This window comes from Candoia aspera, chromosome 7 (assembly GCF_035149785.1).
Source record: "Candoia aspera isolate rCanAsp1 chromosome 7, rCanAsp1.hap2, whole genome shotgun sequence".
In the NCBI taxonomy this organism is placed as follows: Eukaryota; Metazoa; Chordata; class Lepidosauria; order Squamata; family Boidae; genus Candoia; species Candoia aspera.
The window spans coordinates 28,319,191-28,331,697 of record NC_086159.1 but is presented as its reverse complement, the minus strand read 5'-3'; the positions used below and the strand labels follow the sequence as shown (position 1 = coordinate 28,331,697).

Genomic DNA, 12,507 nt, shown 5'->3' with positions numbered 1-12,507 from the left:
GACAACGCCATTAATGGTTACAAGTAGGGAGTAAACACAACAGTCTAGGCTTCCTCACCCACTTCCTGCACCAGGAGCCTATTTCCATTGCTCCAGTATGCAGAAGGGTATACAGCAGACTGGAGTATTTTGGCTCTCGATGTAGCTGATGAAGGTATTCAAGAGTTACGCAGACCGTGGACCACACCCTCACCTTGAATTTCCTTAGGGAGGCTGCCTGAGAGAGAGCCTTTCCACACATTTGAGCTGAACTGCTATCTACCCAGCTTTGAGTCAGGGGAACTAGGCTGGCATGAAATTTGCTGTCCCTGCTGCTGATCCCTCTCCGGATTCTGTTTCAGGTCACAGCAGTCTCCCGATTTCCCTGACAGCGGGTGACAAAGCCTAACAGATTTTAGATACCTTAAGGCTGCTGTGGTTAATGCCAGAATGGGGGGAGGGGGGAATACTACTTTAGTAATAGGGTAATTAATAATAGTAAAAAAAAAAAAAGACTTAAGACTCATTCATGGACTGGGGATGAGATGAAGACAATGCTATGTTTGTGCCATACGTAGATGCCAAGGGTGGAAAGGCTCCAATAATATACTGAGCAAAAGTACGCAAATACACTAGAAGCTGTCAGTTGACAGCGGACACACTTGCCTTCCAAAGAATCTTCTCTTTTATTATTAAAAAGAATAGTAAGGATTTTCTGGTTAAGGAGGGATTGCATTTATATAACTATATAGACGGGCAGTTAAAGTGTGTAGCAAATTTAATAATATAAATATGTCCCACAGAGAAATCTGAATTACTGTTCATTGTTTTTTCTTAAATGGAGCTCTGTCAGGCTCCAAATGAAAAGCTTTCTGCTTCAGAGACAATGCTACTTCCCTTTACATTTTACTAGCACTAACTGAACTTGTAATGACATGATCTCTGGAAAAGCCCTAAGAAATATGTAGCATATCAATGGTTCATTCAACCAGGGTACAATAGGCCCTAATTCTGCTTTCTGGGAACTCCACTGGTTGAAAATCTCTTAAATATATTAAGTGAGGAAAAAGCTGTAAGTCTCAAACATGCACAGTTGGAAACAAAAGTACTTGCTTATGTACAACCCAGCAGCTGAAAACACTTATTTCATTCGAGAAAATCTATTAGTGACTACTGGAAAAAAAGAAATTGATGAGAAGGTTAGCTGCTAGCAAGAAAGAATGCAGAATGATGGGAAGGAAATGCTATGTCAATGATACCCACAGTCAGAGAAACCACCACCAGCAAGCCATCTCCTAAACAAGGTGCTAAGCTGCTGCTTCTGCCTCCCACCTGCCAACCTTGCTCAGTATTACATCTGTTGTAGCAAATCACTGAATTGCTTCCATCTTCAGTTTAAATTACATAGCTGTACTTAAGAAATTGCCAGCTTTTCCTGTTGGGTATTTATAGGTTGCCTAATACAAGACCATTTATTTCCTAGATGGATCAGAAGCTATTGGCAAAGGTACTTCTACATTCTCTATTCACAAAATACAAATTCTTAACTTTGAACATTTAGATTAAAATGCAATCATGCAGGGCTGGATTGCTTTATGAACAAAAAAATGATTCTACTGCTTTATAATCTATATTGCCAAACTCGTTTTTGTTGATGTACTGTTTATTAAAATATGCCAGTAGAACTCTAAAAACAAGTGTTTTCCTGTGTAGCCATGGAGTATGACATCTATGGCAATTCCCTACCGGCTGTACCAAATCCCCCCTCCCCAGAAATCATGCAGTTCAGAAAATAATACTTAGATGTAGAAATTCTTCATAGCTGGTATTTGTGAAAATGCAAATAGAGGCCAGTTTTTACTGCAAAAAATTAACTGGATATTGGATTTTGTCTTAAAAATTAAAAAGATTGCATATTTGCAAACTTTCCTCAAATATTATCTATCTTGTATTGCAGAATATAATTTGATCCTACTCCAGAAATATTTGCATATAGCCTTGAGTCATTTCAGTGTCATCATTTCTACATAGGGATTAATGGTGCTTTCAGGCTATTTACTTTGCTGCTGCCTCCCTTAAGCTGTGTAGCATGCCCAACAGTAGAGGCAGCGTCTGGAAGAGCAGAGATATGGGTGCTAGGCTGGCTTAAAGCATGCAGGCAGATTCATATCATTCTCTTGCAGCTGCAATTCGAGCAGAGGCTTGTTCTAAAAGTTCTGAGGGTTGGGCTAGGTACTGATGCAATGTCTGCAGAAGAGGCCAGCGGGCCAGCCATCTCCAGCTGAACACCAACAAATAATAGTCTTCAATGTCATCTGGATTCCCCTGCTATTCATGCACCTACATTTCTAATCAGGCGTTCACAGTCCAGATTTAACAGTGCATTGTCCCTGGACCCCATAAATTCAGACCAATGGGGGGGGCCCTTCTCATTCTTACACCCAGGTATTAATGGAACTGGAATTCTTTAATCTTAAAGGATGATCTAGTACTTTTAAATTCTCTATATTTCATTTAGTTGCAACTTATGACCATCTATTTGAAAACAATTATCACTGAAATCTGTGGACTTGCATCAGTAGTGTATTTCACAGGGTAAGATATAGTAAGTCTTCTTCACGTCAGGCTCCAACTCCTGATAATTTCATAGGCACTTCCATGTGGTTTTTGTGGTGTCAATCCAGAAATGGCTTGCTGCTTTCTTACAGATTTTTTTAAGCTAGCCAGTTTACTTCCAACCCTAGTATTTCCCAGTGGTCTCTAATCTAAATCTAACCCTGCTTAGTTTCTGAGATCAGCCATGGTTGGCTTGGCATCTATTTTGACCAATACCGCCAGTCCTCTAGGGAGAGGCTTGGTTGCTCAAGGACAGAGCACAAGCTCTAAAAGTAGAAGGCACACAGCCACTGCCACCTCCTGCTAAAAGCATCTGTAAAAAAGGATGGGAAACTCCTCTGAAGAGCAATTCCCCATCAGAATAGACAGTATTTAACTAAATACTGTAGATCAACAGATTGATCAGATATAAGGCAGTTGTCTGTATTCCTATGAGAACACACAAATCTGCCTTTCAGATTCTTATAATTATTTCTCCAAAATATATTAACAGGAATTCCTTATCCAGAGATACTAAGGATTGAACTTGTATCAAGTATGCACAGAGGAATTATTATTTCTAAAGGGAAGTGCAAGACGCACCAACAGTCCACGATCCTGAACAGCTAAATCAAGAGTAGACAACCTGCAGCCATGCAGATATTCAGGACTTCAGCTCCCAGAGTCCCTTTCCTTTGACCATGTTGGCTGGAGTTGAAGAAATCCCAAAACTTAGAAGGGGATCAAGTTGCCTATACTCGAGGCAAAGGATAAAGTACTGTACCTTACGTTTCTTACTGGTGTCCAGATAAAGGATTTGCCTTCTAGAGGAACAGGCACTTGTCACAGTGTGCTCTCCACCCTGCTGCTTCTATAAAGGAATGTGCAGAAAGAAAGCTGTATTTTAGGAGAATCTGCATTTGAAACATTGATCTCATTTTCCCCACTCATGGGATAATGAAGAAATGCCTCAAAAAGCAAACACCACTTCTGTTCAGAAGCTGATGCAGGTCTTTGTCAAGGATTTTTAAAAATTAAATAAGCATATCCATGTATTTGTAAAACAGCAATTCTAAGGTGTTTTAGTGCCTTACACAATATCAATGTAAATATGTAAACCATGGTTTTATGTAACTAGCCAAATGTGCATGAATGGTTGCTGTATATGCAATATCAATATAGATGGAAGTTTACTTGGTCAGTAGAACAAATCCTGAAATCCTGAGAACCAACATTAGGACCATGCAATCTTCCCACATGTGTATCCAGATGTACTAGCTGCATTTTCTGTTTTTATATAATTCCACTCCTTGGGCCAACTCCTCACACAGTAGCCCAAACTACATATTTTATAGGCATACACACACATCTGCATATACATACTGACTTAAAAATGAGACACATCAACATTGTTTCAGGAGGCAGAAAATAGGATTTTCTGAAGCATACCTGCCCATCCATGCTGCATTTTGAGGACCAAACTGCAGGCAAAACAAAGAAACAAGGAGAAAATATGGGAGAACATGAAAGCAGTTTCAGGCAGGATTTTTATCTCTTTCTTACCAGAGAGAAAAGCTTTTCCTCATCATTTCCCAGCTGCTTCTCTGCTGTTGAGGGACTGGGACACCTCTGCCAGTCTATCCATTTATCCTCTGCCCATTTTACTGGATTTCCTTGGTTTTCCCCGTTATTCTCCAACTGCTGCTGCCCTGGCTTGGCAGAATGGAAGCACTTGCCTCGGCTTACCCACTCGTTTTCCAAGGATGACATTGGATGCACATGGCTCTGGGAGCCTTCTTGGATTCTTGGGCTAGTCCCTGGTCTGACGGAGTGTACAAGAGCATCTTGGACCATCCTCTTCTGTCCAAAAACAGTACAGTCTGTGGGAGCAAAGGATTTGCAACCCTTCAAGTCATTCTCCTTCCTATGAGTGAAAGCAATTGAATGGTCTTTTTTGCTTAGCCAATCACTACTGGTACTGTCCCTTAAACTCCTGGCTTCCCTTTGACTTTTCCAGTTATTCTCTAGGTGCTGCTGTGAAGCAGCACAGCCTCTTGTCTGCTCAAGGCATATTTGGCTACTTTCCATCAAGCTCCCAGGACTTGGAGAATGTCTGAGCTTTCTCAAGCTGTTCCAGCTGCCTTCCTTGCATCTCCCTGGGCTGCAAGAGTGTCCAATCTCTCTTTGGCTTCTGCAAGTAGATCTTCCAGAACTAAAGCTATTCATGGTCTCTGCACGATGGCTTTTCAAACTGAATCCCATTTCTTTCCTAGGATTAAAAGGATGCTTTTTCTCTCCTTGGGCTCCCCACTGTTCATGCCCAAGCCTTGAACAAACCAATGGTTGCCCACCTTTCCCTCTAGCTGCAATTCCACTCCTTGGGCCAACAGTACAAATAACTTCTTGGGAGTCTCTTATGTCCTTTCTTGGCTGGTCAACTGTACCTACAAGCAGCAAAGGTTTGCCTCGTGCCTTCCGGTCACTTTCTTTATACCTGTCTAGTTGCCTTGTGAGCCTTGCTTGATTCTTGTCCAAAGTCTTTGAAGGATTAGCTGTGTGCACGGTACTCAGACAGCTTTTCCATCTGGTCTCTGTGCCATTCTTCCCAGGGCTCTTGTGATGCAAGATCTCCAGTTGGCTCTTTTTACCATTATCCATTTGCCTCCCATGAGTCGTAGGATGAAGGACAGCACTCTCTGCACTGGAACTCAGATGGGGGACAAGCTCCTCCAATTTCCTTCCTTCTCTCTCCATTTTCTGAGAGGTTGAAGTTGCTGAGTACCAAGGCATCCCTCTACTTTGGGTTTCTCTCTCTAATTGCTGAGTTGGGCTCCTTAAGTGTGAAGACTCACCTTGGCTCTGGCTACTTATCTTGAGTTGCTGTTCTGATCTTCCTATGCAAAGAGATGCTCTTTTCCTGGGCTGTTCTGGCTCCCATGGGAATCTTTTCTTTACCTGAAGCAGGGAAGGGAACAGAATGAATCATGCAAGTCTCATCTAGGAACCCACTGCAAACAGCCAAACCTAATGAATTATCTTGGAAATTAGAAATCCATCAGAAAAGCATCCCTCTTGCTGAAATTTGTAACTTGGAAATTCAATTTCTTACATTGGCTGGTTTCCTCACATCCCTCTTTCATTTTCAGTAAAGAGAGTGTCTTGCTGCATCTCTCTCACTGTTGGATATTCAAGCCAAGCCAACATAGTTTGTTAAACAAAACAGAAAACCCATAAAGCTTGTTCCCATTAGCAGGGGCCAAAATAGCTGCTTCATTGCACTTAATGGTAAAGCCATTCTTACTCAGCTCAGACCTGCTGGGTCTTACTGAGATGCCTTTGCTGGCACTAAGTTAGGCCTTCTGTGTATCCTCCAGTGCCTTATGTTCCCAAGCAGAACCGTTTAATTAAGGCAGTATTTTTAAAAGAAATACATATTCTGTGTTGTAGAAAAGTGCTGCAACTGTCTTGTTTAGACCAGGAAGTAGAAGGTTCTCTAGATACTGTAGAGCTACAATTGTCATCGTTGATGCTTGTGATTGGGAGTTGGGATTTGGAGATAAGCAACTAGTGGTCAACTATTTTTCAGGTATTACAAAAAGAGATATTGGCGTTCTGGTGCTATAAGATTTAAGCAGATAATTAGGGCTATGGCTATCGCATATGCAGAAAAACATTCAACATTCTACTATAAAGCTCCATAGCTCAAAATCAGTCTTTCCCAACCTGACATCCTCCAAATGGATTGGAATTGCAGCTGCCACAATTCCCCAATCATAATGACTAGGAATTCTGGGGACTACAATTCCAGCACATCTGAAAACCAGTAATGTAAGTCAAAGAAAATGGTTAAACATTAATTTCTTGTAGTTAGGCAAACCACTGATTGCTAGTCAGATATTTTTCTAAGACTTCTGAGATTTCATTAGTCCTTTTCCACATGCTAACAAGCCTGTGGTCCAAGATGCTAAGAACTATGCTCTGTGCATACAGCAGGGAGTTCTAAAAAAATAAATCCAAAACATTGAAGACGCTAAATTCTGCAGTATTAAGGAATTTGCAAAATATGCAGAACACTCTCAATAGACTAAAAAAGCTCATATAGTGCAATCAAAAAATCAGTATCAGATTAACTGGTCAAACAGGTTATTCTGAGCTCCTGACCTCTAACCCTGAATCCTATGTACTTGCTGCCCTCAGTGATTGCTATCAATATCTTTAAAACAAACTAACAACAAAGGGGTATTTTGTAAGGACAAAGTAGATTCCTAGATCATGTTGGTTCATACATAGTGGCAATTTTTTAGACCTCATGCTCACATCTATTATTACAGGAACACACATGCCCTGGGACTAGGCCACTGGCAGCCACTGCTAGCAGTTGAGGAAATTAAAATATAGGTTTCAACTATTTTTAGTTGCCATGCCCACCCATGAAAGTGTTCTGCCATCCTTTGGCAAATGAGATGACCAAGCAGTTCCCTTCCAACACCAAGCTGCAAAGATATATAGGGGATTTCCTTCCTGAGGAAAAGCTGCAAAGTTGTGTTATTTGCAGTAGGGGACTCAAAGCTTTGCATCTTAGAGAAGCCTGAAAGCCCCATCTTTCCTTACTTGTTCTTCTCTTCCAAGAAGAAAAGATGCTGGGAGTCCCTTATATACTCATGTATCTGCAGTGCAACTTTGGAATCTTTCCAATCCACTGAAGCCATGGGAATCTGAAAATGCTGAGGTGGTTTTACAGCCAGAAAGAGCATTCCAGTTACTGTACAGTGTAAAACATCAGAACGGAATAACTTCTCTAAGGGTTCTCCTGACAAATTTGGTATCCTTGCAAAGCAAGCCCACCAAGGGGAGGGTTAGGCCAGTTTGCTTCTCCCCCACACCATGGTGAATTTTGTGCAACCAGGAAGAATTCATTACAACAGCATTTCCAAGTTAGCAACTATCTTCTTGTGTGCTTTGAAGTGGTACAATCTTCAGCTGTCTGCACTATGGACAGGTCTAAATGTGCTCAGTATTCTTTTCCACAGTTGAAAAGCAAAGCTGAGAAAGCAAGAGTTTCATTCAAGGTAGACTGTCACAGGAACCAAGACAAATTAAGAAACACAACACTGAAAATATATTTTCCTTTTCCCCTCCAATATCCAGCTGCTAAATGAAACTGAAATTCTGTGCTGTGGACCAGTCACTCACTTCTCTGCACAGGGTGGGGCTTGACTGCCTTCTGACTAACCGCCCTTCCTTGGCCAGCTTCAAGGACTTACTGTCCAGCCGGTCTAGGAGGCCCTCCTCCAGGGCTTGGAACACTTCCAGTGTCTCCGACTTCCTAACAACCAAAAAGAAAAAGGCAGTCATTCAGAAACAACTGAGTAATCTGCAAAGGCTCTCCACATTCAAATATAGGGACAACATGAGTAATTACATTCCAGGCTATGTTTTTAAAATTAAACTATTTGTAGTATCTATGAAAATTTTTCCCAGTCTGGTAGCCTTGAACCACGTTTGATCACAAAGCCCATTATTCTCCCAAACGCAAGGATATGCTGGGGATAATGGGAGCTGTAATATATTTCAAAGCCACTGGAGGGGAGGCTACTGATTTCAGTCTATACATAGTTTGAACTGCAAGGATTTTTTTCTGAATGGATGCAGAGATTTGGTTCCCATATGATGTTGAAATCATGTGGTAAGTTGTCTCATTTTTGGAACCAAGAAATTATGGTTTTAAACCATAGTTTGATTCCATATATTACATAAACCATAATTAAGCAGTGTGTGAACCCTGGATTGACTACATTTCCTCCTGCCACCCACATCACACTTGGGGTTCATCTTCCTCTTCTAGGATTGATAGGGGAAGCTCCAGCCTTTGTTTTTCTAGTTCGTAACTGGAGAGTGTGTGGGTAGTGTTCCTGCAGCTACAATTCTGCCCCTTCTCTAACCCCAGGTAGAGATGAAAAACAGAGCTAGCAATCCCTCCATCTTTGTGGGAGAAAGCTAGACCCAGCCATTTTGGTGACAGGTAGCAGCAAAATGACAGCAAACTTAAAGCTAGGATTATAGCAGATCTGCACTATATGGAACAAACAAGTTCTTTGGTAGCAACCAGTGTTGGCTTGAATACCAAGACAAGGAAAAATTGATGAACCCTGAAACATGTTATATATGCACTGGAAAACTACAGCAAATAGTTTAGTCCTTTATTGATACGCTCAGTGGAAAACCTGATCGTGCAGTCTCAATCATCATTACATAGGTAGCATGCCACTCCTTGTGGGGAAGTCTTTTATGCATAGGAATCTATTGGTATATAATGTTCTCCAGAATCAGAGTTGGAGAAAGTCTTACTGCGTAGACACTCTGGCACTAGAAAACTCTCCAACAGATGGGTGTTCAGACTCCACTTTAAGATAAGAACTTAATCCCATGGGATTGGCTATCAAATTACCCATCAAAAATCTTCTAACCTTCATCCAAAATTTACTTTCAACATAGCTTAAGTTCAATTAATCTTCTATAGTAATAAAGTACAAGTCTTTGCCTTCTTCTGAAGGTAACCCTTCAAATGTTTGAAGAGTGCTATCATGCCTATTTAGTCTTCTTTAAGATGGACATACTCAGTGTTCATTTCAATACTGTTGACCATCTTTTTTACCAAGAATATTGGTACCAGAAATATTAAATGATTGCCTTCCCCAACCTGTGACACTCAGTTGGGTACTCCACCATCACCCACTCCCACCATCTCTTGTCAATAGCCAGGCTGTCTGGAGCTTGTAGCCCAAAGCATATGGGGGCTCCAGAATGTTTGATTCTGCTCTAAAGAGACCAAAGGGATGCTCCCCATATTCTTGCAGATGAATCTTTGTGGTAATATTGTTAGCACAAAGGCTTATCTAGTTCCCATGTTTGAGGCTGACAAAGGTTGAAGCTTGGGATGCAATGGCATCTCTTACCTGCGTTCCTGCCCAAAGATCCGTTCCACCTCTGCCCGGCCTGGACTACGGGCACGGCTGTGCTCTTTTTCAAAAGCCTCCTGGTGGTGGAGCCTCTTTGCCTTGGGTAAGTCAGCCAAGACTGTGTAGTTGTGTCTCATCAGCCCACGGTGGCCCTCACTGTGCCAGCTGAGCTCTGAATCTGCCAAGCTGAGGGAGGAAGTCGGCCACCTGCTTGCCCCTGTGGCATTGCTAGGGGCAGGCAACATGCTATGATTAGTACAGGAAGTGGAAGAGGTCCAACTTGACTCTGATTTACGACACTCCAAAGAGAAATAGCCACTTTCAGCTTGATGCTTTGTCCTACTATTCCCATAGTCCTGGCTCATAGTCCTGGATTCTAGAAGGCAAAGAAAATATGACATGAAACAATTGTCAAAAAGGTGCACATCCCTTAAATAATAATTTGATTGTATTATAAGTTTTTTTTAAGTATAGTGGTGGAAGACATTAAGGGAATAAGAATACAAATTTAATAAATTTGGCAGAGAGGGCTAAACTGATTATAGGGATGAGAGATAATGTTTAGTTTAAGTATTTTCTTGTTGAAAAACTGCATTTGGGGTTTTTTTGTTTTTAATTGGAGAAAAATGATGTGTTAGGTATTTTGATTATTAATGAAATCAACTATAGAAATAATGTTTATTATGGTTAAAATTGGAGTAAGAGATTGATGTATTTTTTATGTATATCCTTGCTGTAGAGAGTTGGAAGTCACTCTTTTTGTATCTTTTTCTATTTACTTCTGCACTGTTTTATTTTTCTTTAGTTTTCTTTCAAATCTTTATCTTTTCATATTTTTATCTATACTTTGAAGATATAATAAAGTTCTAATAAAAAAGAAGGTGCACATGCCTAGGAAGGATACAGATCAAACACCTCTGGGTAGAGTTGTTTTTAAGATGGAATTGGGTAACACAGACCCCAAAGGACTAACAAAAAACATTCTGGCCTATTCTTTTTCAGAATCTTCCTTTACAATGCTGGAGTAGTGTTATTACAGACTTTCCAGGCCAATTGTCCTCCAGACATGTTGAACTACCAATTTCTATCAGCCTCAGCCAGCCTGCTCCTTGGCTATGCTAGCTGGTGAAAACATGAGTTATAATCCAAGTATGTAAGCAATGTCCATTTGGTGAAGGCTTTTTTATTACCAGTGATTCTTGCTGGTGGCCAAACTGACAAAGCAGACCCTTCCGGCCAACAGAAAGCTTAATTTAAAAATACTTACGAGACTAGGGAATGTAAAAACAATTTTTTGGAGTTTACATGGTGAGCAAACAAGGAAAAAAAATTACTTTATCAGATGTGCCATGTTGAGAATATGGAATAGATATAAACCCAAGGTGTGCCTGAAAACACCTCTATGGATCTCAGCACAAGCAGCATTTTGCAGAAGAGAAGCAGGCAAAGCCAAATGGTTAACATACCAGGAATTACTGGAGAATCACCAAGGGGAATATAAAATTAAATCAAGAGAGCAACTAATGGCAGAAGGATACTGTATAGTTGTCAGTGGTTTTCCCATTTAGAGTTATCGGAAAGGTTTAAAATGGATAAAAACACGTATGGTATGGAGCAAAGAAAGACAGAATTTGAAGTGCAATTGTGTACCAATGATGGACATGTAATTAATGTATAAACTTTTGTTGAAATTTGAAATGGAAGAACGGGTTAAAGAATGTATGATAAAGTGGGCTAAGAATTTTGGTTATAATATACAGATGGATCAATGGGAAAATATGTGGTCAAAACAGTTGAAATTTACATTATGTTACAATCTTAAAGAGAATTTTTATAAAATGGTACATGAAGCCAGAGAAATTATCTAGAACGTATAAAAGCATTCCAAATGTATGTTGGAAATGTGAAGAAAATGAAGGAACATTCTATCATGCTTGGTGGACATGTAAAAAAGCTAGAAAAAAATGGATTCATATACACACATTGATACAAAGGATTTTAAAGATTAATATTCAATTGGAGCCAGAACTTTTCCTTTTAGGACTGATGGATACAGAGTTAGAAGAGAATCATAGAAGATTATTTCACTATATGATTACTGCGGTGAGATTATTATATGCACAAAGGTGGAAAGATTTGGCACTATCCACCACGGAGGAATGGTTGGTGAAATTGACAGAACTGAGATAGCCAAACTGACTTCTTTGATTAGAGAAAGGTCACTACTGACATTCAGTGACTGGAACCCCCTTATGGACTTTTTACATAAAAAAGAAAATGATTTTGTGACTTACGGTTTTGATGATTAGTTTATAGAAAGAAGGGAATTATGAGTAATCTTAGAGAGAGGTTTGATTAGAATAATATGTATAATTGCTGAGATGATTGGAAGCCATTTCTTTATCTTTTCATGTTCTTTCCTTTTCCTTTTTTCTATCTTTTTTCTTTGTCTCTTTTCCTTTCTTTTCTCTTTCACATTTACTATATCTTTTTCTTTGACTAATTATTTATGTAAATTTAAAAAAAACTATTTAAAAATATGTATTTCCTTTTGCCCTTCAACCACCTCCAATCTGTCTAAAACCTTCTGTTTCTTTGAAACCTAGATAGGTCTTTCACCAAACAGCCAAATAGAGTTGAAATCCAGTATGACAGAAGGTTATGTGAACTGAAGACTAATACATCTGGAAGGCACCATATTAGGGAAGGTTGATATAAATGATGGGGCAAAATTAAGTGTGTGTGTTGAGAGAGAAAGAATAATTTTTATTTGAATACAGATTTGTCTTCCTTTGTGGAGCATTAGGACAGGACTCTTTTTTTTTTTTTGAGGAACAGTATTTCCTAAAAATAAGGTCTACAGAAAGACTGGAGCTGCTGTTGGAGATAGGAAAATGTACCTGGTTTCAGACAACTCCAGGACACTGTTCTTCTACAGGATGTTGCCTCAGCCCATCTGTGTCTATCTGAGTGC

At 40.0% G+C, this 12,507-nt stretch overlaps 1 protein-coding gene across 1 annotated transcript; it reads right to left on the bottom strand.

Moving 5' to 3' along the window:
- Window positions 1–4,122: 4,122 nt before the first annotated feature.
- On the bottom strand, window positions 4,123–9,670 carry LOC134501477 (uncharacterized). Its single transcript, XM_063309319.1, has 3 exons — window positions 9,531–9,670; window positions 7,768–7,900; window positions 4,123–5,529 (listed from the first exon to the last, which is right to left on the bottom strand). Exons 1-3 carry the CDS (start codon window positions 9,668–9,670, stop codon window positions 4,123–4,125), a joined length of 1,680 nt encoding a protein of 559 aa, XP_063165389.1.
- Between the last annotated feature and the right edge of the window lie 2,837 nt (window positions 9,671–12,507).